Source organism: Histoplasma capsulatum (assembly GCF_000150115.1).
Source record: "Histoplasma capsulatum G186AR genomic scaffold supercont2.5, whole genome shotgun sequence".
NCBI classification, from domain to species: domain Eukaryota; kingdom Fungi; phylum Ascomycota; class Eurotiomycetes; order Onygenales; family Ajellomycetaceae; genus Histoplasma; species Histoplasma capsulatum.
Window position 1 is genome coordinate 1,840,991 of NW_025544805.1, and position 25,314 is coordinate 1,866,304.

Consider the following 25,314-nt stretch of genomic DNA (forward strand, 5'->3'; position numbering starts at 1 on the left):
GAATGAGTCAAGCTCCAGGCAGAGAGAGCGTTAGAGACTAGGAACGGGGGGAGGAAGGGAAGTTCTCAGTCTAGGCTAGGGATGGAAAAGCGATGACGGTCTGTTGAAAGAGCCGCAGCAGCTTCATCTGGCGGAGTTGGCAAACGCAAACAATAGGGCTAAAATGGTTACCTAATTCGACAGGGAGGATACGATCCGTGGCCAGGGCCTGGCGATGAGGTGTCGGGCAGGCCACAGAGGGGACACCCGAGAGTGAGGAGACGGTGGAAGGAGAGGGAGATATAGAAAGCAGGCGGAGGAGCTGGACGGTGGTGTTTATTGTGGGTGGGCATAGACTGTCAGTGTGATTGGTTGGACAAGCAGACGGGTGGTTGGCTGCTGGAGGTCGATTGCGGCTGTATTCCTTAGTGGTGGTGGTTGTTGTGGTTGTTATTGTGGTTGTGGTTGTGGTCGTTGGAATAAATATTGAACGATAACTAAATAACAAAAATGACGATGTGCGGGTGGACGCGTTGCCTACTAGCAGAGAACTACTATGGAACCGCAAAACTAAATACTACACACAAAACAGCAACACACGGATGACTATCAATGATGATCAATTGTCATTTGCCATTATACAATATGCACAGCTACACTTCGATCAATCAGGAGAAAAAGAGGGCTAGCATTCCGGTGAAGACAACTCTTCCAACCGCCAGCCGTTTCCTGTCCATGTCTGCCTAGGACCCAGATGCAAACTCTGCACTAACTCAACAAACAATGAAAAAAGCCTTTGTTGCATTTCATACATGACATTTCACGGTTCTTCAACCCTTTCCACGTTTTCTTCCCCCCGCCCATGACGATCTGAAGCAGAAGTTGGCATATCCTCTCCCCCATTACATTAGTTAGTATTTCCCATCCTCGCGTGTGCAATGCTTCCCGTTCGCGTCGGCTTAATTCCAGTGGGCCGCACGCCAAGCCTTATGGTCATGTGATTTATCTGGATGATTGGATGCCACAACCCGATTCGGATTTGGATTTGGATTTCGGAACTTTCAATCAATATTCAACTGCCATCTTGCATAGTACTCTGCTCTTTCTTGGAAAACAAGATCCTGAATATGGAGTGCTTTTTTTTTGTGCCCTCGGAACAAGTGGATATATGGTGGCGAATAACTTCCTGCTGGTCTCCCAATGACGCAAGAACTAGGGCCAACGGTGGGCCTTGTTGAACGCTCCAGAGCCATCCCTGCGACACTCTGGGGTTCGACTGACAGGGAGAGGATTGGAGTCATCAGTGAACGGGATGCAAATAATACTATGGGCCGTTTCAAATGTTTTGATTTTCGCTGGTTTAAAGTTCTGTCAGTGGCCGGGTGGGTGGAAATAGAAATCATCCTCCACCCCGCTTTCACCGCACTTTCCATTCATTGCTAGTGCTGAAACCAAGTTTCTCGTGCAGGGTTCGTCCCGAAGGCAAAAGGGAAGCGGGGGGAAAAGAAAACAAAACAAAAAGGTTTTGTTCCATGGGTTCAAAAATGGGTTCCTTTTACAACGAATACCAATAAAAGAAAGGGAGGGCTTTGCCGAAGGAACTTGTGCTGTAAGAGTTTTACATCCGTTCGGCGTCTAGGAGCTACTTGCAGGAACAGGATTGGCGGAAAGAAGTGGACGCTGGTTCTTGTCGTCAGCGCCAGCCTCCGGCGCTAGAAGCTGATAAGGCAGGATGGAAGATGCCCTTTCTTCCATAAGCTAAGCGTTCGAGATCTGCAGAGGGCCCATTTCACGGAAGGCGAAAAGCTTCCACCAACCATGGGAGCTACAAGAAACGCCCTCCGCATCGCGATTATGGTTCGAGCTTTTCATCGTAAATCCCGCCTTTTGTGCCGGAAAATGGGGCATAGATGAAATACATCCTTCTACAGAACAGAAATTTTCCGCCGGAGATGGCGTCAGCATTGATGTCAAGATCCGATGCGGCTTTCAAGCTTGTTTGATATCACTCTGAAACCTCAACCATTCAATGAATGGAGAATTGCATTCACTCTTAACATTATCATGATGATGGTTATGGCAATATGTTCCTTGCCAACTTATAATGTTTTCGTAAAAGGCATTTATTTGTCTTCGGTCATGAGATTGCACTGGAAGCTTCAAATCCCTAGTCTGCGCCCACTGTCCACAGGGCCTCCATCATTCTCCACTTCTTTGATATATTTTATTATTTTATTTTATATTTGAACAAGAGCACTATCCGTAGGGCCAGCTAGTTGCGGCAAATCTCGCGCCACACTGACGTGCAAAATCCCGCTTCTCTAGCAGCGACGTTGTCAAATAGTATAGCAAGCCCTAACAAACCCCACACATCAATCGAATTCGTAGATCCATGGGGTACTGAAGATGAGATTTCTCAAGCTGCTGGGGGAAATGGCGCTAAAAGCGTTACAGGAACTGTCATTTTGTTTCCCATCGAGTTCAATGAGGAATATCTTCAGATGAGCCCGCTATTCATGGAAAGTGGTAATGGTTCGGGAGAAGAGAGCAATTATTGGGAAACCAGTTACGGCATCTTCCGCAAATGGGGAATAGAAAAAGAAGGCCTTTCTCTCAATGATGGCATGAATGCTCAGACAAATATGTATGACACACCTGAACTTGAAGCGGTTATGAGGATTACCAGGAGATTGAAGCTCAGGAATAAGTTGGTCTTTGACTATGGATATTCTCTTATCTGGCTATTGTATGACAGTTGGAAATTTTGCCCAAACGAGTGGTTGCGAACAATCATGTTGATTAGCTAGATGCCAATTATAAAGCTGCGAGGCTTGATTCAGTGATGTGGCTTCAGTCGACGAGGTAACGGAAAAACCCAAATTTCGTCTGAGGTCGAGAGGCGGCTAGGGGGTATATGGTAAGTTTATCACCCAGCGGTGGAACATACAGAAGCTTCATACCCAGGAGGCTAGGGATAGAAGATTTGAAAAGGGGTCCAAGACAGCTTCCAGGTTGGGGCATCAACTTCGACTGCAACAGGCGATTATGTGAATTTTAACTAATTATCTTTGATAGACATCGTTCACGGTGTATTGTGGGCGAAATAATAGTCAAGTGTGAGAATTCCCATTATCTATCCCATTTCCGTCGTTCTGTCTTTTCTCTGTATGAATCTAGCTGGCCTATACAAAAGCGTCATAACCATGATGTCACCGAGGGAGCTACTCCTCAGATTCTAAACAATATCAGCTATTCGCGGCGGGATCCGAAGACATTATTGCCATTGATGTCTCGATCCGGCGGAGAATTCTTGCTGGGTTCCCCGCAGCAACATGGAAAGCCGGTACATCCTTATATAAACAAACCGCAGTGTCAGTTAGGATGATCTGTATATATATAGCTCCCAAATCCCCAACAACCAAAAACACAAGCAAAGGAAACGGTGGTGCACACCTTCGTAACAACACTCCCCGCTCCAATCGTCGCCCCCTTCCCAATCGTAACTCCCGGCAAGATATCAACATTCCCACCAATCCAACAATCTTCACCTATATGCACCTCCTTTCCCAGTTCAGGCCCCTTGGTCCCATTTCTCAACGCGGGATCTAACGGATGCGTTCCACTGTAAATACTGACGTTGGGTCCAAGCAGCGTTCTAGCTCCAATGGTGACGAGGCAGGTATCCAGAATGACACAGTTGAAATTTATAAAAACGCCCACGCCAACTTTTACGTTAAACCCATAGTCTATGCGGATTGGGGCTTCGATCCAAGGTTCATCTTCGAAGAGGGCCTCGTCAGCTGCCGGGTGGTCGGCTGGGGGTGGGAGCGGGGTGTGGTCGTCGATGATGCTGGGGAGAAAACGACGGAGAGAGATAGAGTTAATTTTTCTTTGCGGTATAGAGGCCTTGTCGGTAATATAATTGGATTATCGTCCCACCTCTCCCCTTGCCACCAAGTTATGGTGCGGGGTATTTAGGAGATCAATGCAAGTAAATGGGCAGGTTGAAAGGGTAAGAAGGAGTATCGTATACCACACGAGAGACCCTGTGGATTCACTCACTCTCTCCAAAGCTCAACTTGGCGCCTCCGACTCACTTCTTCGGAGTCATTGAATCTCTTACACGCCCATTTGCACTTTGTACGTGCGGCTATAAGGTCCGGAGTGAAGGCGCGATAAAGCTCACCACGGAGCATCTTTTCTCTCTCAGTTGGTTCTGCCATTGCGTCAATGGCCTCAGTGCACTTGACAGGCCTGTAGAACCGATTAACGTTCAAGTTGCAGTTATCGTTCTGCCTGCAGAGAATGAACTCACAGAAGTTGAAGCGCAAAAGCGCCCGATTTGTGTATGGTTGCTTGGTTAAAAAGCAACTAAATAATTGGCAAGCTGGTCCTAAGTCAAGTGTCAGAATAGTTGGATTAAATTCAAGCCAAACCACCATTTGCTCTAAGATATGAACAGCGCTAGAAAACAACGTCAGTAGCTGTAGGGATCGAGTTGGTGCTACAACAATCTTTTGCTGAATTCCACATTGGATGACGTCACTATTATATAAGAAAGCCGGAACTGCTGAAAAGCCGCGCTAAACTAGATTCGGCGACAACAATATCAAATTGTTCATAGCTTCAACAACGCACGCAGCTCAGGAAGCCTTTCACAGGCTGAATGGACGGTCACCGGTTTAAGGCGCTAGCCCGCCATCTTCTCACTAGTTGCATATTTCTTTGTTCGGACTTTTGTCATTTTGGGAGCTGCTTGTCATAATGTGTCCGATCTGCTCTCCCATTTCTCCTGCTATGTAAAGCATTCTGTTGTATCAACCGTCCCTTGTGGTCTTTCGCTTACAGTTGTACAAGCTGCCATTATAATTTATTTACACGAAGATCCTTTCTAAATAATTACAGGCTCTCAGCCATGGAGCAGGAAGGGGATGCATCCAGCTCAAGTGCGGACAGCACTCATATCGTGACTGATCCGTCCTCAACGAGCGTCGATTGTCGCCCTCGTCGAGAATACGTTCCCTACAGACCGGAGGGCAACAACAACGGTGCTGCTACTAAATCTCCAAGAGAAGTCGTCGACCCTGCGATTCTTCCAGGGGGCAAAAAGTCTTTAGCTGGGATATCCATCCGTTCCTTTGTGCTGGGCCAGGTTTTTGGTCTCTGCATCGTCCTAACCTTCTTTCTCCTCAAATCGTCCAACCCGCTGTGGCGAGGTCCTTTCTTCCTCACATCTCTCAGCCTTTTCCATTTCCTCGAATACTATATTACTGCACGATATAGTACACCCTATGCGTCAATCTCGGCTTTCCTGCTCTCCTCGAACGGTGCAGCTTATAATCTTGCGCATACTTCTGCTATGGCAGAATGTTTACTTAACCGCTTAGTTCTACCTGAAGGGTACGTTAAAAAGGCATCTCTGATATTTGGCGGCCCTAAAATGCAAATTGGATTCGGATTGGCCTTTATGGCGGTGGGCCAGGTCGTCAGGTCGTTAGCAATGGTTCAGGCTGGGACAAATTTCACCCACACGGTCCAATCCAGACGGAGACAAGGGCACACGCTGGTCAAAGATGGTATTTACCGTATCCTCCGACACCCAAGTTACTTTGGATTTTTCTGGTGGGGTTTAGGAACTCAGTTGGTTCTGGGAAACGTTGTTTGTTTCTTCGCTTATGTTATCGTACTCTGGAAGTTTTTTTCTAGTCGTATCCAAAGTGAGTTAGCTCCCCAGATGTTAGCTGGAAATGAGTTTACCTTCGTGCTGATATCAAAATTTTCATGTAGGAGAAGAGAAATTTTTGATTGGCTTTTTCGGCAAGGAGTATATTGAATATCGGGAAACGACGATGGTTGCAATCCCCTTTATTCCCTGAAATCGAATGGTAGCTAGCTACGTTGGTGACCACAATGGTGGCACCGGATTTAACCTTTTCAGTTGAGGGAAAATGGTATCTTGACTCAAAAACATGCTCCATTGGCATTAGCTATTTATGAGCCATCTTATCCCTTACGACCACTTACTGTTTATCTATTTGTTTTGAGTCGCGATTTTCCCGTTTAATTCCTGTTATTTGTAAAAACCACTGTTTCATCGTGGCACAATTTAGCCATTTCCAAGGACCGCCGTATCCTGCTTTATCTGTTTGCTATCATTGATGCTCTGAATGACAATGAGTGAATCTAGCGGATCCGTCTCGCGAACTCTTGAAGTCTATATAAAAACCTTATAATTCTTCAAGCCACCCTCAGTCTTCCTCCCTTGTTTTCCCTCGAAAACAACGATTTTGTCCAAGTTTAAACAACTGCATTTTCCATGTTCTGGCTTTCATGTTCGCTTCCAAGAACCGCTCAACATACAAGAGCCCGCACAGGGGAAACAAGAGTGAATCATGATATGAGAAACAGCGCTCTAAAAGAAAAGAATAAAAAAAAAGTCTCCTCTCCATTTTTGATCTATCAGATACCCACTCCTTCAATCAGGCAAATGTGCCAAGTCCGCGCACACTTTCACCAACCCTGCGGTTGCAAATCTCATCAGCTGCGCGTCTGCAACTCATACAAGACCCGGACCCATGTTCCTACCAACGCCAAAGCCGGCAACAGCAGTGCCGCCACCATCACCACCACCACCACCGAAAGGTGCAGCAACAGCAGCAGTTACATCAACCTCCACACAATCCCCCGTTTCCTCACCATCTGTTCCAAAGCCTTCAACCCTGATATCTTCTCTGCCTGCCCGTCATTCAACATGCACCCAGAAGTCATCGACCCACATCCCTGCTCGGACCACTGGACAATGCTCTCTGATGTTAGGTTGTTCTTCGGCCCGCCTAGGGGACTCGGGAGTGGCAATGATAATGATGGGGAAGGGGAGGAGGCCGTGATGGCGGAAGATGAGGGAAAGAGGGGAGGCGGGGGAGGAGGCCAGCGCTGGCAATGGAGCTTATTTGATGCCGGGGAGGATGAAAGTTGTCCTGATCCTCTGCGGACGGACCATTTGAATAGTTTGCGTGAGAGATATTGTTGTCCGGGAGGGGGTGGGGTCGTAAATGGGAACTATGGGGGTGATGATGCTGGTGGTGAAGGAGAGAAAGGAGTTGGTGATCATGTTTCAAATCAGCAGCAGAGCCAGGTGGGGGATGTGACGGGAACCTCTTGTGGGGTTACTGGGACCACAGAAGCTAAAAAGAGAGGGTGGACCTTTTTGGATATGTTTTTGGATTGGATGGGGAGTTGAGTGGGAAATGATAGTTTCCGTGAGCTCAAATTCGCTGGTGTTGAAGCACCGCCCCGCTGGCCCCCGCGCGCGCCCCCCGTGCAACTTCTTGGTATATTTTGCTTCTGCTGTTGCTTGCTTATCCCTCTATAGATTCTCATCCGTCTGTATTTTCATTGTATTTTTTTTATCGTGGTATTTGGGGACCTGCAAAATGCATTGTATCTCTTCAGGGCGTGTTTTATTCCTTCTCTTGTATGAGTGTTTTCTATTGTAGGAGGTTATATTAAGCCCTAACGGCAGAACGTTGATTTTGCCCTTCCTAGCCCGAGGCTAAATAACCCCCCCACTGAGCTTAGTCGAAATATATATAACTAATAGATAACAATAAACATACGAAATGCTGTATATATCATTATTAAAATGAAACAGATAACGTATTATACAGTACATCTACACCTACCCGCAAACCCCCCACATCCCGTCCCAAAACATTAGCCATCATAACCTACTCCGCGGCTCGGCCACCCCAAGGCCGCCACTCATGTACGGAATCTTCACATCCTCCTCAGACGAAAACAGCACCATCTCCCTCCCGCCCTTGGTACTCCACCACGTAACGCAGAAATTCGCCCGATCGACATCCATCTCCCCACTGCTCAACGCATCCCAAAACCTCTCCTGACACTGCTGCCTCATCCCCTTATCGGGAATGATATTGACCAGGTGCGCGACGAGCGGTAGCCATTCCTCCAGCGTATCCAGGCGGAGGAAGCATAGGCAGTCGATCATGGTCATGGCGAGGACAGCCTGTTCGGATAGTGGGGGCGCGCTGTTACTGAGAGCATTAAGGTCGACGGAGACAGAGGTTGAGGCAACAGGCCGTGGTAGCGGGATGGTGGGTGCGTGTAGGGCTCTGTCATACAAAAGTTCGAGGAGGATTGGGGGGAGAAGAGGTTGGGTGTTTGCTAAGGGGGATGGGGGCGCAGTGATTTGGATCGCGGTTTTGAAGGCTAGGCGGAATTGGCGAGCGGAGAGATTTTGAGGGAACACCTGAGACATATATATATTGTTAGACTTTCAATGGAATTTCAGTATCAAGCGTAAACGACGAGGCCGAAGAAGGACAAAATGGGCACATACGGTGAAAAGTGTGTCGATATAAAACGGGAGATGCTTCGCCGCCATATTTGCACTTTTGGGCGCTGCGAGAACAGAAAGTACTACGCTGTGGGCTGCCTCAAATATTTCTAGAAGATTGTTGTTGCCGCCAGCGGCAAGATATGGCAGTGCAGCGGAGATTAACAGGTCCTCGTTAACGGCTGGGGATAGTATCAAAGCAAAATGTTCAGCTGTGTTTAGGAAAAACAGATCTAGACATCTATCGATAGGATAATCTGGAATACGGCCAGCTGCAGAAGGACGGATACTCTCCAAAAATTCTTGGGAGGCAGCTGGATACTGCGAGAGGATGTCGATTGCAGTAAGGTTAACAAAGGTATACTGGGAAGACGTATTTTGTCCAATTCGAGATGAGATAAAGCAGATATTGCGGAGAATGTGTAAGGATTTGCGAGCGAGTGTTGGTGCACCTAACAAAAAGTTAACTATAATTCACCAATAAGATAATTAAAAGGGCCAGACTTACAGTCATCAGCCGCAAGGAGACGATCATTCAGTACCCTTCCTAGAACAGCCCTTAGAACAATAATGATCGAAAATAAGGAGGTTTTCAATAATCGCCAAAGAACAGGTATCGTTGTCTTGAGTGACGCCTCGTCGAGGAATTCCGCCTCCTCAGAGATATCAACCTCTGACAGCTTATTCTGCCGCCACTGAACCATCAATGTCCTCGAGAAGTTAAGGAGTGAATCCACCGCTTGCACCACCCGGCCCTGTGCTTGGCAGTTTTCAATACCATGTGCAATTAGCCGCGATAAGGGACCCAGAGAGGAGATAAGCGGCTTTGCGGTGATGGCGCGTATGTGGAGAAAAGTTGGGGATTGGGCCTGCCACTCGAATTTTTTCGAAGGGGTCTCGCGCATGTCCCGGTCAATCGCGCCTAGGAAATACCCAGATTCAAACCCTGCGGGAGAGAAAAAGGCGGTGTCCACGAGAAGAGGAAGGGCAATGTTATAATCCAATCGGCTTCTTTCGGAATCCGCAAGTAATTCGAAAGTATAATTCATAACCAGCGCAATACAATATCGCGCAACTCTTGGGTATGAATCGAGCTCGTTCAGCGAAAGCTGGAATGCCGTCATGAGTCCCGATTCTAGTTTTTTCCTCAAGTGCGATGGCAGATTCCGTCGATCCTGGCCCTCCATCCCCAGCAAGATCCCTCCAAGCAAAATACAATGCCTCCAACGTGGTGACTTGTCATCCGCACCCTGGACAACCGCCTTCACCCATTCCTCGCGCCCAAGCCCTCTCCTTTGAATATTTGAAGACGGAGGTCCCTGTTGTGGTGTTTCATTGTGCACGACGCTGATCGCCGCCGTATTAAAAACGCTGAGAATGCGCCGGCATGTTTCCAGGTCGAATTCTCCATTCCACAGGGCTGGGGAGTGTAATAGATGTGAGGATAATAAAGTTACGTTCAATGGATTGGAGAGCAGAGAGAGAAGTCCCGTCGATGATGGTAGGAGGCTAGATTTACGAACTGTCAGTTCCTAGGACTAGGGCGGCTTAGAATAGGGATAAATGGAAGCATCCTACCCAAAAGCATCCCGATTCCCATCCACGGTCTGGAGTGACCGAAGCAAAGTTGCAAGCGACCTCTCAGTCCCCATCTTGGACTGGGAACAGGATTCTCCTGTTCGTCGACAGTTGTTGCTGCATGGGATTGTGAAGTCTTGGAACATCTTGCCGAGGTTCATCCTCAGGGAACTTGAGCTGCAAACGGAGCAAACATAGCTTGGTACCTCCATCTGAGAAATCATCTTCAAGCTCCATTGCATGCTAGCAGTTCCACCTCTGGTGAAAACCAGGCATCGCTTCAAGTTGGTTTAAGGGATAGGAGAGACACGGATAAGCAGGCAGCGAAAACAGTCCATCGCAGATGAATAGGAAGACAGCCGAGAAAGGCATTGTGCCAGCTGCCCTGTGATGCCAACATCATGGCCTTTATGCTGGAGTCAATTAAACCTTCAACCAGCAAAATTATTGATAGCAGCTCGTTGAGCGCGACCAAGATCTAAATGCCAGTAAAGTAATCAGCAAGCATAACAATGTCGACACACGCAGGATCCGACTACGGTCTGAAGACTTGGATCAATGGACTGAAAGTCCAAGTCTCACGTGCTCAAATTCTAGCGGGGCTCAGCGCTCCAGAGAAGAAAGCCCAACGCTCCTTCAACCAGCACCCATTCCTCACGCCATTCAACCAAACTCAGCCAGCGGGAGAAAACAAAAAGAAACACTGTTTTGTTGCAAACTCGATGAATAGCCCAAACGATTCGACGGCTGCGTATGCGCAGGCGTAGCACCTCTCTCACAATCCCAGCCGCCATCTGCAAATCCGCCATCCACCATCCGCCATCCAAGACATATCAAACCATGTCCTTCACCCAACCCGTCCCCGCCGAATACCAAACTCCCCCTTTCCCTTCCCTGTACGTATCCTCAGGCTTCTACCACGATGGATACCAATACCTCTATTACACGAAGGACATATGGCGCTTCACGCTCTTCTGGACGCTGCTCTTCTATATGGGTGCGCATCTCTCCGCTGCCCTGTGTGCCGTCGTAATGCAATGGCGTAACTGGAAGCTCGTCTGGGCTGTGGTCTTAGTATACGGACTCATTGCTGGTTTGGAAGGGTTGCTGGCGGGTAGTGTCACGGGCCTTATGTGAGTTGTTTGCTTGTTTAAGCAGCCTTTTTTTTTTTTTTTTTTTTTTTTTTTTTTTTTTTTTTTTATAACTTCAAGCGTATTTGTTCATTTTATTTTATTCGGTGTTTTTTATATTTTTGTTTTTGTTTTGGCGGCGCAATGTCATGTATAGGGCCGGGGAGATTAACTGAATCGATAAAAACTTTTTCTGACATAAAACTGAGATATTATCAACAGTCTCGGGGCTGTCTATGAAGCCGGCAACTATAAAATGTCCACTTGGATTCCTTTTTCGTGGGCGGCGCTTAATACATTGGTCTTGATTCTCTCGAGCTTTTCGATCCAGGGAGGGCTATAGGCAACTCACGGCGCGTCGTTGACAAGCATTCTTATTCACTTTATCGACGACATACAGCTGAAAACGGAGGGAAACAACCAACCCGACATCCATAAAAGTTTTGAGAGAAAGGGCTGGGTAATATCACTACCGTAGCTACAGTATCAGCGGTAGTTCAGCCTAGAAATAGGAAACAGCGCAATACCAATAATCGGATCCAACGCTATACGCATTCTTCTCTACAGTATACTGGATATCTACCGCAAACCGATGTCATGGGATAAGTGGGATAAGAAATAAAACAGATATTTCACCTAAGTAAAACTTTCCCTCTCATTCCCCCTTATGCCCTCCCCCCTTTTCCAAAAAAAAAGAGATAAAACAATCAAATCGCAACCCCGTTCTATATTACAGGCCTGTTTAACATATATGGCAAAACGATATTCTTGTTTTCCCTTTATCTAATATTTCGCCAGTTTCCCCGTCGTTGCTCTTCCATTAAGCTATCTTGCTGGCTTGGCAAAGGCCCGCGTTTCCTTATTCCATTCGTGAAATCCTCATTTGGGTCGCCGGTTGGGGCTTGGCCTTGAAGACCAGGGATTCCTGAAGACGTGAAGCCTCCGCCACCCTGCGTAGGAAAGTTTTGGTTTTGCTGGAACGTATAGGATTGCTGCTGATGCTGTTGTTGTTGTTGAGAAAAGAACTGGTTTTGTAAAGATGATAGATCCATATGTGGGGCGAGACCACCTCCCTGCATACCAGGCATGGGATATGTCGGCGGACGTAAGTTCGGTGGTAAGGATTCGAGTTGTGGCGGAGGAAACGAGCCGGAAGATATCATCGCCGCCAGACGGCTCGGTTCGACTTGCGATATGGATGAAACCGTACCTGAAGGGGGTGGCGGGGGTGGCTGAACTGCCCCAATTCCTGGTATCAGTCCTGGAAGCCCGACATTCTCTCCACCCCCGGGAACACCCTGGATTCCGAGAAGAACTGGAGCATCGCGCTTCTTCTGGTCAACAAGTCCCTCCGCCTCATCTTGAAGTTCCTGCTCCTCTTCTTCCTTCATCTGTCGACGGCCAAAGCCACGGCTCCAAGTTCCCTGGGCTTCTGCGGCTTCTTCGCCAATGTGGAATCTATCCTTCAGATAGCTGGTTTCGCCGGGTCGGGCGCGGGACCAAAATCGGGTAAAATTATCCTTGGAGCCGGACGCCAGAATGTGGCCGAGGGGATGCCAATCGAGGGTCCATATAGTAGACGAATGGGCATAGGGAATACGATGAGCGGGGAATATAACTTGGGCGGGGGTGTTAGCAGGATCAGCGCTGTCGTATGGCGCGACAGTGGGGACCTGCCCAGCTGGTAGATTCTGCTCATCCAATAAATAATGATGAATTGAACCATCTTCACTTCCCGTAGAGATAAGCGAACTATGAATCGGGTGCCACGTCATGGAAGATATCGGCTTCTCATGTCCTCGTAAAATGCATATGTCTCGCATCATCCGTAGATCGAAGACGCGGGCGCTTTGGTCCCGCGATGATGTCGCCAGTAGGTTGCTGTTCACACGCGAGAATCTAGTGCAAGTGACCGTATTCTTATGGCTGTGGAGGGTAGTCAGACACCGGCCGGTGCGGGGGTCCCAAAACTTGACCTGGTGGTCCTTGGATCCGGAGACCAGGAGGCCCTTGGACGGATGCCAATCGCACGATTTTGCATCCCAGCCGTGGCCCGTCAGCACCAGTTCGCACATGCGGGCGGTGAAGTCGAAGATCTTCAGTGTCGTGTCGTCAGAGGCAGAGACGAATTTCGTATCGCTTGGACACCACGACAAATCCCTGACGGCGTCGTGGTGGGCGTCGTCGACGGTTTCGACGTTGTTGAAGTTGGGCCGCCAGTACTTAATGTCTCCCTTTTGACCGCCGGATATCAGCCAGTCATGGCTGTGGGACCACACAGCGGACGTTACGCCAGCCTGGTATTGATCATAATGAGCCTATTTTTTTTTTCGAACCGGTCAGCGTCATGATGATACACATCCAAGACAAAAAGGGCCGGGTCGGTTAGCTAGGGGATATCTGGATATAACTAACATCCATAACCGTTTCAAAATTGAATGCTGTACCATTCCATAGCATGAACTCGCCAGTGTGGCCTCCTGTCAACAACCGTCGTCCCTCCGGCGTCCATCTGACGACCGTAATAGGCTTCTTCGATTTACCGATTGATTGGTGGAGATGACGAACGGGGATGGTGTCAACAGGTGAATCGATTCGGGCCAAGGGAGGGAGCATCTAAAAGAAATCAGAATATCCTCTGTTAGCATATGCATAAACATAAACCTATATATATATATTATACATATATCTCGTAGAGTCACAGACATCCACAGTGTAGCTGGCGCTTGGTCTTTCCCGTTCCAACCTATGTGATCCTTTGTATCGAGGCTGGCGCACCCGCATCCACTGCACCATTGACGAGCCATAGTCGGTCACCGGTCCTATTATCCATTGCTACCCTTAGCATTTATTATTCTTCCTTTTTTGGAGGGCGAGCGCATTTTGATAATATAATATACTGACTGGGTCTTCGGGGACCTCCCACCCCTCCTTCGTATGACCTCAGCGGGCGTGGGAATGACCCCTCCGCAACATCGTGGTCGTAAGAACTCATGCCAGAAACGGACAAAAAACGGAGGCGCAGGGGGTATCTCAAGTAGGTCGGGCAGTCGAAAAGGTGATCAGGTCGTTAGCTGTAGGGAGCAGATCATGGTCAGAGGTGAGGGTTCTCCGCAAGCAGTTAATTGAAAAAAAAAGTGACCTGGCCGGAAGTACGCAGGAAGAAATAGCCCGCTCTAAGGCCAATTAAATATTTAGATTCGATTCAAATACAGTCATAGCCTAGCGCTCTGCCAGCAGCTTCTCCTACCATGCTGATTGATCTCTCTTGTTCCAAGCTCAGCGAAGTTGAGCATTGATGTTTGATGTTAGTGCAGCCAAGCCCCCAAGGCCCGATCGAGCCAACCACCAACCACAACCACCACAGACCACGACGATGTCCAGACCCAGACCACTCTCGCCTGTCCCGCTTTCCCCTCGTCATGGCGTCCCTCGCTGCCCGGTTCCCGCTCGATGCAGGGAAGGTGGAAAAGGAGGACTGACCAAGTGGCAGCAAGACACCGGCGCCTTTATTTCAATTCCTTCATGTTTGTTAGTTAATGGCAATCCCCCGTTTCTTCTCGTCGTGGCTCCGCCTCTATCACCATTCTCTAACCTCCGAAACGGGCTAAAATCGGCTGCCAGTTCGTTCTCGGGTTTCTTCCGGCTGCCAATTATTCCTATCTTCGTCGTGTACATACACATATATATGCATACATACACAACATCCATTTATATCTACATTTATTCCGGGTCTCCGCTTATCAATTCCCCGTGCTTGTATCTCGAGAGAGCAGCGTGCCATGGCGAGCGTTGCTCAAACCGCGGTTTCTACGAGCCACGATGTCCATCCGCCAGCCTCCGCCTCCGGGATGGCAAAGAACGGGACCCCTGTAGCTCCTCCGCTGGCGGATGGGAATGGAAACGAGTCCGGCAACAGAGCACAGCATACCAATTCCAATCCACGAGCCGCTAAGAGCAAATATCGCCATGTCGCCGCCTTTCACTCCCGGCCCCGCGTATCGTGCCTTTCTCGCGATTCGGAGACCAGCCCCAGCTTTATGGGGTTCCGGAACCTGATGGTTCTAGTGTTGAGTAAGTATATTATTATATTGGATCGTTCCGGTTTGTAATTTCAGCTGCTGATCTGGTGATATCCATTAGTTGTCATGAATCTGCGGTTGATTGTCGAGAATTTTATGAAAGTGTGTTGCCATTCCATTCTCAGCAATTGCATTTGGCCTATAATATTATTACCAATTCTTTGACCTTTTCCTTTTCGTGCTAATAATTGCGAACTGTTCTTTCTAGTATGGTGTCCTCATCTGTATTCGATGCCATGATTACCGAAAACAAGATGTCGTTCTCGGCGCAATACTATTCGCACTTGTCCCCTGCCACCTCTTCGTGGCATATATAATTGAGCGCGCCGCTGCCCATCAGGTCAAGGGAGCCATTGGCCGCATAAAGCGAAAAGAGTCGGAAGAAGAAAATACTCAGGAGCAGCTGGCGTTTCGATCGGCATGGATATATGTCGCTCTTGCACATACACTGAACGCTTGCCTATGTCTCCTAGTCACGAGTTACGCTGTTTACTACTACGTCAATCACCCTGGCATCGGAACACTCTGCGAGGTCCATGTAATCGTCGTCTGGTTGAAGATATGCTCCTATGCATTCACCAACCGAGACCTTCGCCACGCAGCGCTCCACCCATCTTCCACTTCCCCGCTCCCAGAAATCTACCACTCCCTACCATATCCCCGAAACATCACCATCAAGAACTTAACCTATTTCTGGCTGGCGCCAACCCTGGTATACCAACCCGTATACCCGCGTACAGACCGCATCAGATGGTCCTTCGTGGCCAAGCGTGTCATGGAGGTGGTCGGGCTCTCCGTGTTCATCTGGCTCACCTCCGCGCAATACGCAGCCCCTGTCCTCCGCAACTCCCTAGAAAAGATCGCAACTCTCGACCTAACCTCCATCATCGAGCGAGTCATGAAGCTCTCCACGATATCGCTCATAATCTGGCTTGCAGGTTTCTTCGCCCTGTTCCAGTCCTTCCTCAACGCGCTCGCGGAAGTGATGCACTTCGGCGACCGCGAGTTCTACACGGAGTGGTGGAACAGCCCCAGCGTGGGCACCTATTGGCGCACGTGGAATAAGCCCGTGTACCATTTCATGCGGCGACATATCTTCTCGCCGCTGGTGGGCAGGGGATGGAGCCCCTTTGCCGCCAGTGTTGTGGTTTTCACTTTCAGCGGAATCCTTCATGAATTGCTCGTGGGGATTCCGACACACAACATGATAGGTAATTTAACGTCACTCCCAGCATCCCTTAATATGTGTATATAATGTATGCACGATGAAAAAAAAAAAAAAAAAAAAAAAAAAACCAAGCATCAATCTAACATCCAACCCACAGGCGTCGCCTTCGCCGGCATGATCCTCCAACTTCCCCTGATCGCAGTAACGTTTCCATTGGAGAAAATGAACGGCCGCACCGGCAAAATCATCGGAAACTGTGTGTTTTGGGTCAGCTTCTGCCTAGTGGGACAACCACTGGGAGCATTATTGTATTTTTTCGCGTGGCAGGCTAAATACGGCAGCGTGAGCAAGACTGGTGTTGTAGGATAGGAAAAATTTCCCCATGCTCCTCTACTTTAAAAAAGGTGGTTTCTTTTTTTGGTTTTTTTTTTTTTTTTTTTTTTTTTTTTGGGGGGGGGGGGGGGGGGGGTTCAGTTTTGTTTTCGGTGGAAACAACATAAATCAGGGCCCCCCCCTTTTTTTTTATCTTCCGCCGTTTGCTTTTTGTTGCCAAAGTAAGATACGGGGATACGGAGTACATTTTTAACGTTGTTGGTAAAAAATGGCCTTCTGCTTCTTTTCTTTTCCCGCGTCGCGCTTTCTTTCTTTCTGCTTTGCGTACAAGAAGTCCTTGTCCTTGCCCTTGCCCTCTGTATATAACTGGGATTGCTACCCATCGTCATAGCTATCTACACACTGGCACCTTTGAATCCTTCAAAGACTGGGCTTGTGTGTATGTGCGTGTGTGTGGAAAATGCACCAGCATCCACTGCGTACGCCTACCTCGAGATTTTAACATTCGCCCTTCTTGCAATAGGGGCGGGAGGAGGAGGAGGAGGAGACCCATTGCATCTGCTTTTTTTTTTTTTTTTTTTTTTTTTTTTTTTTTGATTCCACTCTTAATTCTGGAAAAGCAGGCCAGTCAGGGTTGTTGAAAACCGGAGCAACTTTGCATACCTACTATGGAGCAAACTGTAGCTACATGGTTTAACTACTGCGTACATAGCTAGCTAGCTAGTAGTACTCGCGCTAATCGAACCAAGCAATGGCCCACGGGGGAAAAAAAAAAGGTCAGGAGGGTAGGGCTGTTATTTTTGGGGGGGATCCCCCGCTTTTTGTCGCTCACGAGCATTCGTCGTCCAAATAAATCCATTCTCCGAGCTAGAGCTAGATTGTTTTGTCTAAAGTCAGTAAAAATACATTGAAATTCCGATACTACTACAGTACATTTATTTTAAACTAAATACTAACTCTACCGTTTTCGAAATGAGGGGGGGAAAAACCCCTGTCGTGAAAACCAGATGGGAAACATGGATGAGAGAACGAAACAGATCGATGCTGATGACTTCAGGAAAGGTATTTTTGTGACGACAGAGGAAACGTTCTTGAGGCAAGGGGAAGTTAAGTGGATAGCGCTAACACTACGGATTTTTTTTTGGCAACTAAGGCCTCGAGACACTTGACAATGAAATGGGCAGGGATCCATGGATTTGTGCGTTTGCACCGATTACTTTACTCTCCGCTGGCGGATTCCTCGCCGTCAGCTATTTGAAAAATCGCGAAAGCACCAGCGATCTCGACTATTTCCTAGAGCCCCAATGGGCAGATGACGAGGATATCAAGAAGCCGCTGCGTAACGCCGTGTCGAGTACCGGGAAGGCCCTGGATTTTGTCGACGGCTGGGCCAATGATGATATGGCCTTTTTCATCTCTTATAGATCTCGGCAACTCTTGTTCGAAGAGGCAAAGAAACAGAACATTGTTCTCTGGGAAGGTCTGAATCTTCGCATCCTTGCTGTTCCGTTGGAATGGGCGCTAGAAAGGAAGCTGCGGCGGATTCATAATGGTATGCAGGATCACAAACGAGATTCGGATACTAGCGATGCTCTGGCACTGCTGAAGACTCTGAGAGTGCGCAATGGCGGTCCGCTCGTGAGGGAGTACATTCGGACGCTGAATATGTGCTCCACAGAAATGCTACCCGATAGTGCAACCATGGATGAAATTGCCGCTGCGTATCGAAGGATGTATAATGAGGAGGCATTTACTTAGGCACACCAAATGTATCTAAATTGTGTAGAAGTACCCCGTGCCGGCTAAAATATTTCTCTTGAGGAATCGAGCATTCTTTGCACCTTTTTCAAGCACGAGTCTGCCTTCCGTATCTATCGCATCGCCCGGCAAGTTTGCAACCCACTGCGCATCAATCGCAGGCACGCAGGCAGCCCAGGCAGGCGCAGTTTCCGGTGGGAACGGCGGAAGAACCTCATCCATTGTCGCACGGTATATATGCTTCCTCCTATCACGCCGCATCCCAAGACCCATCCTCCAGTTAAATGCACACGCGAGCTCCTCAACAATACTAGCAAGAATGGCGTACCGGACGGGGTCCATATCACACGGGTCCGGAATACGGTGAACAGCCCAAGCTTTCCGCGTTTGGTAGAAGAAATACTCCACCTCCGAACCAATCACCACACACTCGCGAGCGGTTATCGCCTCGTAAATCCGGTAGATGGAGCGGAGGGGGGTGTCTCTTGCTCGCCAGAGAGGTATGGATCGCATGCTTGGATAGTTTACCGAACCTAGTCGAGAGTCAAGGAGCTCGACGTTACCCAGCATTGTTCGAAAGGGAATGGGGTCTGGGAGGGGGAAGTACCACGTTGGTATTGGGAGGAGGAGGCGGAGTAGTTCGAGGAAAGGATGTTTGTAATTGTGCCTCAGACGGGTGAGAGTCCCTCGCAATTGGAGCGGTGTCTCGAGGGGGTAGATATACAGGGAGAGGAAGCGCAGAAGCCGCAGCCGCCAAGTCAATCGGTGTCGCGGGACCATCTTGTGAACAAGATGCAGGGAGAGCCGAGGAGTTGAGAGATAGGTCTCCGCAGGTTTTCCCCCGCAGTGCTGCCGTTGAACGGAGCAATGTCGCTCAAATATTTTTGCGTCTCATCCCTGTGGAAGCGAGCGGACGATGGAAGATATCCGGGGGATTACCTAAGCCAGCTAGCCCCGGGACAATTCTGATGAAAAAAACAAATTCCATCATTCCTGCGCAGATGCAAGTAAAGAGAAACATTCGGACAGTTTCTTCCCTTGCCAGTAATGTTCTCTCCTTTAGCAGGACACTTAGTGAAATACAAAGAGTGTTTTACCGTTTCCTCCGATCAGCCCCTTGACTGTCTGACGAACAAAAAGGCAGACAGACTCCTTGAACTCTTTTTTCAACCTAAATCTAGTCAGCCGAGGTTTCCTTAAAACATAGGCTGGGCGGGTCATGGCACAAATTGTGCTCTCCTAGCTGCCTCGCGGGTGTAGACAATCGATCAAAATAGAAGCGTGTGAATGCAATAAGTCTTGCAAGATTTCAACAGAAATTCGATCCCAGGAATATTTTTCTCTTACACGCTCCCTTCCCGCTTTGTATCATATCTCGAACCCAAATCAAGGAGTCCCCGCTAGAAACAAGCGAGATGATGATCCTGCTGTATGCTTCGTATCTGTCAGTAGAAATGCCCACAGAGAGCTAGTGACCCAGCATACGTATCCGCTCTTGATTCGACAAATGGTCCATGATCACAAATAGACGCACGCCTCACCTCCTGTAACGCGCGGCGCAACTGGTCGCGCCGAAGAAAGAAGTGAATCTGATCTGTGAGGTAACTAAGTAGTTAAGTTAGTTAAAGCTCCTGATTTATAATCGAATCAACCCGTCCTCTTAGTTAACTGTTGTAGAGCCCCTGTAGAGCCCCGCGACCAGACAAGAAGCTTGGGGACTGTTTCACAAAACTGGTCAGCGGGAAGATGATGCGCCGGTTTCCCAGATTGTTCCAATACGAGCGGATGTGGGAGGATGTTGCGCCGGTGCCGAGATGGTAGGGTCTTAGCTGACAAGCAGCCGTTTCCTGGCAAAAATTGGTCCATGACGACGAAAGGTTACCTGGACAATGATTTTCCTTTGCATTGGCCAGATACACTTTTCCTCAGTTGTCTCCAGAATCAAACGACCCTCGAACAATATCGCGAAGTGGCGCTCGGATGGAGGATCGAATGTCAGTGGAGAGATCCTGCGTCGTTACCAAGGTAGCCTAGCCGGTGGCGGCACTGACAGAGGGATTTAGGCTTCGATGGCTTCATTGAAATGCTGAAGTCGCTCCGAGGATCTCCCATTCTGTTTGAAGCATTAGAATGAGGGCTTTGCTCCTAGAAAAGCGGCCCCTCGTCTCCTCAAACTTCTCGCGCAGCATCAATAGTATCAAATAATAATAATAATATATTGCACTTCTCCGTCTTGCTTGCTTCGATTCTCCCCTAACAACCCCCATTCTCAAGTCAATTGCAATCATGGTTGCGATCACTCTTCCAGACAACTACGGGTATGCTATTCTTGCCGGCGAGAATTTCCCTTCAATTCATTCCTCCGCCTGGAAAAAGTTGGAAATAAAAGGAAAGAAAGAAAGAAAGAAAGAAAAAATAAAGCTAACACACCTCAAACAGCTATATCCTCGGCCTCACGGTAGGAGCCATCCCTCTCCTCAACTTCATCCATATATACATGGTCGGAAAACACCGCCAGAAGGCTGGTATCAAGTATCCCAACGCCTACGCAACTCCTGAGGAATGCAAGCAGAATGTAAGTTATATATCGCAGCCAACATCTCTCAATCACTCATTCGTCAGTGGCTACCCCAAGTATGGTAGAGACACAAATGAGGAATTGGCCAATCCCTATCACGCAGAAAAAGAGAGAGAGAGAGAGAGAGAGAGAATAGAAGAAAGGAAAGATTTCTTCAAACTTCCAAATTCTAGCTAACCTCCCCTCGCTCCGCAGCCCGCCGCCTACAGATTCAACTGCGCCCAGCGCGCCCACGGTAACTTCCTCGAAAACCTGTCGCTCACGACCCTCTCCATCCTCGTCTCCGGGATCAAATACCCCAACGCCACCATCGCCCTGGCCAGCTCCTGGATCATCATGCGAACCCTGTACATGTACGGCTACGTGTATTCCGACAAGCCAGATGGGAGGGGCCGATATAAGGGCGGGATGCACACACTTGCGCAGCTTGCGCTCTGGGGACTCAGTGCGTTTGGTGTTGCGGTCCCGATGATGATGGCGGGTAAATTTTGGGCGTCGTAGGTGCGGGTTTATTCCCTGCTGCTGCTGCTGCTGCTTCTGCTTCTTCTTCTTCTTCTTCTTCTTCTTCTTCTTTTTCTTCTTGTTCCTTAATTTTTTAACATTTGCTTATTTTGATATCAGAAACGGAAAAGTTGTCTTGTAACGGGGTAAATCGATGAAGGGTTTTTTTGTCTGCGTGCATGCATGTATGTATCTACTGTATATCCTAGTATATAACTAACTAGTTATATAACATTGGCTGGTCGAATTGAGAATATGAACTCCCCGTCCTTATTTCATGTTTTCTATGTTTTCTTCTGTAACTCCACCTTCCTTTTTTTCCCCATCAAATATTGCGCTCATTGGGAATTCAGGCGAGATTTTTATTCATTAATATATATACCTTTCTAGTATTAGCTGGTTAACTTCCCATTTATTATCGTTCTTTACGACAGACGAACGGGGGCGACGAGGGAGAGGAAGAAACGACAATGCAAAGTCTATACAGATAGGATTTTGAGAATCCATCCCTTACCATTCAGGGGTGAAATTAAGCTTCCACGCTTAACAATCCTGTGCATTAGAAACTCTCCGAGTTTTATGCCACAGTGAGTCTCCTCTAGTATGGTCTTGGAACCTGGGTTCTGTTGTCAAAAGAGAAACCGTGAAATAGAAACCACGCCCCCGATACATAATAGTATTTACTATACATACCCACATTGTGATTTTAATTTAATTTTAGTAATTTTATTTAAAAGGCGATTTATCTTTATTCGTACCTAGTAACAGACGACGTTTATACTGATTGAACAAATGGTGAACATATCTATTCAATTGGCCAATCGGAGTCTGGAGAAGAAACCCATGTTGAACTATTCCATCTGACATTCTTCAATCCCCACCATCCATTCTATCTCTCCGCATTGCAGGTCCAAGTTCCCTACAAGAAAGCAGCCAAATAACCAGCCTAAATATAGGAAAAAAGAAGAAACGGGAAAATAGGTTGACCACTTCAGCAGGCGGGCATCGTGCTTCCCCCGCATAACAACCCCTCCGCCAAACGAGATGTCTTCAAAATCCCACATCCCATACTCCGTGCGGGCAAGTCGCCACGGGAACCCGCTAGCCAAACGACTGTTCCAAATAGCGGAAGAAAAGAAATCAAATGTCGTGCTCTCCGCTGATGTGACAACTACGAAAGAATTGCTGGATCTCGCTGATCGTAGGTTCAGAGTTTTGCCAACCCCCGCTCCAGTCGTTACTCGTGGAGGGGTATCGCAAAATTCAACTTCCCTTCCTTTTTTCTATACCAAACAACACCTCCCAAAGGATTTTTTTTGTAAATGATTGCAAAAACGGAAAATAAAAACAGGGAACGAACCAAAAAAAAAAAAAAAAAAAAAAAAAAAAACTAACAACCAAAAATACGAAATACAGGTCTGGGCCCCTACATCACCGTCCTAAAAACCCACATCGACATCCTCACCGACCTCACCCCCTCCACCCTCTCCAGCCTCAAAACCCTCGCCACCAAACACCGCTTCCTCCTCTTCGAGGACCGCAAATTCGTCGACATCGGCAGCACCGTCCAGAAACAATACCACGGCGGCTCCCTGCGCATCTCGGAATGGGCCCACATCGTCAACTGCGCCATGCTCGCCGGACCTGGCATCGTCGACGCGCTCGCGCAGACCGCCTCGTCCCCCGCGTTCCAGACCGCGTATGGCGCTGAGGGCCGCGCGCTGCTAATCCTGGCCGAGATGACCTCCCAGGGCTCGATGGCTACGGGCGCATATACGGAGCTGTCGGTGCGGGCGGCGAGGAAGCATCGGGGTTTCGTGCTGGGGTTTGTGGCGACGAGGGCGCTGGGTGAGGTGTTGCCGGCGGCTGGCTCTGGTTGTGAAAAAGAAGGGGAGGAGGAGGAAGACTTTGTGGTCTTTACGACGGGGGTGAATTTGTCGTCGAGCGGGGATGCGCTGGGGCAACAGTATCAGACTCCCGCGTCGGCGGTGGGGAGGGGGGCGGACTTTATCATCTCGGGCCGGGGGATATATGCCGCGTCGGATCCGGTGGAGGCGGTTCTGAGGTACCGCGAGGAGGGCTGGAGGGCGTATCTCGAGAGAGTTAAGGGGTACCAATCGTGAAAAAGATGAAAGGAAAAAAAAGGAGAAAGCAAGGGATGGGGTTTGTATAGATTTCCGTTTATGTGAATCTCCCGACGTATTTTTTTTTTTATCAAAGCGATGCAACATGGCTGGCATACCCAAGCATGGCCTGAAAACTAGCTACCAGTGTGGGATCAGCCCTTCTTCAATTCTGAATGCTTCAGCTATGGGCGAGCAAGATGTCTCTGGGTTGGAGAACGTAGCACAATGGGGAAACCACACTGATTTGTCGAGCTGCTGGCGTTGGAGCTTTCTAGCAATTAAAGTGCACAACAGCTCCGTAGTTACACGTACAGATCTACAATAAACATTCCCAGTCCATAGACATTCAAAAGCTGCAAACTATTCTATCGCAAACTATTCTATCCTAGTCTGTTTGCTATCACCAGATATCACTGCTCACGTGTAATTTGCATATATACTGATATTTCCCAGCAAGCAGCCACGAAATTCGAGGGGCAGCCAGTAAGCTAAATAACGAATTAGCGAACAGCCAGTCTGCTTGGAAAAATATGGGGAATTACGGGTGGCATTCCTGGAAGATGTCAGAGGATTCAATGGAAATTGTCTTGCTTCCTACTTGTGACCAATGTCGCTTGTTTTATTTACCATCGTGCTTCGTCTGGTGTAGGATCAGCATTCCATTATCCGGAGCTAGAAATCCCTTCATTTGCAAGTTAAATACCCCTCGCTAGTCAAAGATTCTCTGAACCTCGGGCCATTTCAGAAAATGGAATATAGCCCCATCTTGTAAGAGGGGTTGATTTGTCGTTATTGAATAGCCATTTTTGATCATATGCAGCGTATACGATAGTATTTATGGATATCCCGAGGCCCCTGGATTCAACTGTCGGCAGCCCACGTAGTTTTTAACATCTGATGAATGTAAAAAGAAAAGGGGTGGGAAGGATGAATATGCGGCTTGCTTTTTATGGGTTGCTACACCTGCAAGAAGTCTCTGGTACACCGCAATCCCACAAAGGCCATCCACCTTTCTTTTCATGTTCTTTAATGATACCTCCATTATCAATCCGCAGTGTTCGGAACTCAGTTTTTGTGGAACGTGATGTCCACCCCTTGCGAGCTCGAGGGGACATGAATGTGTCTCGATGGAATAAAAAGTCGATTGGATGGTAACCTCATAACATCCTTTGAAAAACGAAAAACGAGACGAGATGAAGTAAATAAAAACAATGCCTGAAGCATCGAAAACAGCTATCTCATAGTGCTAGCCTTCTTTGTGGTATCCGGTACCTTGCTGCTCAATCTGCAAGGCTTTTATCTGAATATCAGGTAGTAGCTAATACTTAACGGATCGGTTGTTGGTGGCTCTTGTATGCTCTGCACGATCCTCATTCCAACTAATACTAAATAAAATATGCGCCGTTTACCAATCAGAAGCGGAAAGATCTTGTCGCATTCCAGGAAGGGCAGTCAGTCTTTAGCAAAGCGAATTTTAACGATGCAGAACTGTGGAACATACTCCGTTGAGCGCGAGAACAGACAGCCACTTCAGCCACCGTGCCGAAGACTAGCCCGAACCCCGCGATCACGCTGCTCGATGTGGGGAAGAATGCTGGTGATTGGGTGCTCTCTTGGACTGGGAGAAACGGAGCAGTTGAGGTTTTCTACACTCGAGTCATGTCTGTGTGGTGCTGCTGGCTTCATTGATTTTTAGTTTTGATGTGGATATTCCACAGAACA

General features: G+C 48.2%; 11 protein-coding genes across 11 annotated transcripts; 7 read left to right on the forward strand and 4 right to left on the reverse strand.

Moving 5' to 3' along the window:
- Positions 1-1,179: 1,179 nt before the first annotated feature.
- Positions 1,180-2,814, forward strand: HCBG_04578 (uncharacterized protein; the record flags this gene model as incomplete). The annotated part of the gene is made up of 4 exons (XM_045431627.1): positions 1,180-1,349; positions 1,759-1,976; positions 2,368-2,725; positions 2,802-2,814. 4 exons carry the CDS (start codon positions 1,180-1,182, stop codon positions 2,812-2,814), a joined length of 759 nt encoding a protein of 252 aa, XP_045288180.1.
- A 331-nt stretch (positions 2,815-3,145) lies between these two features.
- On the reverse strand, positions 3,146-4,202 carry HCBG_04579 (acetyltransferase; the record flags this gene model as incomplete). Its single annotated transcript, XM_045431628.1, has 3 exons — positions 3,146-3,329; positions 3,433-3,829; positions 4,042-4,202. The coding sequence occupies 3 exons, from the start codon at positions 4,200-4,202 to the stop codon at positions 3,225-3,227; spliced, it is 663 nt and encodes a 220-aa protein (XP_045288181.1).
- Positions 4,203-4,674: 472 nt separating this feature from the next.
- Positions 4,675-6,195, forward strand: HCBG_04580 (prenyl cysteine carboxyl methyltransferase Ste14; the record flags this gene model as incomplete). The annotated part of the gene is made up of 2 exons (XM_045431629.1): positions 4,675-5,696; positions 5,767-6,195. The coding sequence occupies 2 exons, from the start codon at positions 4,895-4,897 to the stop codon at positions 5,853-5,855; spliced, it is 891 nt and encodes a 296-aa protein (XP_045288182.1).
- A 535-nt stretch (positions 6,196-6,730) lies between these two features.
- On the forward strand, positions 6,731-7,219 carry HCBG_04581 (uncharacterized protein; the record flags this gene model as incomplete). The annotated part of the gene is made up of 1 exon (XM_045431630.1): positions 6,731-7,219. One exon carries the CDS (start codon positions 6,731-6,733, stop codon positions 7,217-7,219), a length of 489 nt encoding a protein of 162 aa, XP_045288183.1.
- Positions 7,220-7,699: 480 nt separating this feature from the next.
- HCBG_04582 (peroxin 8) lies at positions 7,700-9,990 on the reverse strand (the record flags this gene model as incomplete). Its single annotated transcript, XM_045431631.1, has 4 exons — positions 7,700-8,275; positions 8,342-8,805; positions 8,847-9,847; positions 9,917-9,990. 4 exons carry the CDS (start codon positions 9,988-9,990, stop codon positions 7,700-7,702), a joined length of 2,115 nt encoding a protein of 704 aa, XP_045288184.1.
- A 581-nt stretch (positions 9,991-10,571) lies between these two features.
- On the forward strand, positions 10,572-11,575 carry HCBG_04583 (uncharacterized protein; the record flags this gene model as incomplete). The annotated part of the gene is made up of 2 exons (XM_045431632.1): positions 10,572-11,049; positions 11,269-11,575. 2 exons carry the CDS (start codon positions 10,757-10,759, stop codon positions 11,387-11,389), a joined length of 414 nt encoding a protein of 137 aa, XP_045288185.1.
- Positions 11,576-11,657: 82 nt separating this feature from the next.
- HCBG_04584 (polyadenylation factor subunit 2) lies at positions 11,658-14,041 on the reverse strand (the record flags this gene model as incomplete). Its single annotated transcript, XM_045431633.1, has 4 exons — positions 11,658-13,364; positions 13,462-13,662; positions 13,753-13,868; positions 13,951-14,041. 4 exons carry the CDS (start codon positions 14,039-14,041, stop codon positions 11,826-11,828), a joined length of 1,947 nt encoding a protein of 648 aa, XP_045288186.1.
- Positions 14,042-14,828: 787 nt separating this feature from the next.
- On the forward strand, positions 14,829-16,665 carry HCBG_04585 (diacylglycerol acyltransferase DGAT2; the record flags this gene model as incomplete). The annotated part of the gene is made up of 4 exons (XM_045431634.1): positions 14,829-15,120; positions 15,190-15,230; positions 15,337-16,339; positions 16,454-16,665. The coding sequence occupies 4 exons, from the start codon at positions 14,829-14,831 to the stop codon at positions 16,663-16,665; spliced, it is 1,548 nt and encodes a 515-aa protein (XP_045288187.1).
- A 632-nt stretch (positions 16,666-17,297) lies between these two features.
- On the reverse strand, positions 17,298-19,167 carry HCBG_04586 (uncharacterized protein; the record flags this gene model as incomplete). The annotated part of the gene is made up of 2 exons (XM_045431635.1): positions 17,298-17,502; positions 17,587-19,167. One exon carries the CDS (start codon positions 19,165-19,167, stop codon positions 18,403-18,405), a length of 765 nt encoding a protein of 254 aa, XP_045288189.1.
- HCBG_04587 (uncharacterized protein) lies at positions 17,637-18,387 on the forward strand (the record flags this gene model as incomplete). Its single annotated transcript, XM_045431636.1, has 2 exons — positions 17,637-17,691; positions 17,783-18,387. The coding sequence occupies 2 exons, from the start codon at positions 17,637-17,639 to the stop codon at positions 18,385-18,387; spliced, it is 660 nt and encodes a 219-aa protein (XP_045288188.1).
- Positions 19,168-20,510: 1,343 nt separating the features above from the next.
- On the forward strand, positions 20,511-23,589 carry HCBG_04588 (orotidine-5'-phosphate decarboxylase; the record flags this gene model as incomplete). Its single annotated transcript, XM_045431637.1, has 6 exons — positions 20,511-20,705; positions 20,827-20,962; positions 21,161-21,459; positions 21,901-22,053; positions 22,465-22,667; positions 22,883-23,589. The coding sequence occupies 6 exons, from the start codon at positions 20,674-20,676 to the stop codon at positions 23,587-23,589; spliced, it is 1,530 nt and encodes a 509-aa protein (XP_045288190.1).
- Positions 23,590-25,314: the final 1,725 nt, after the last annotated feature.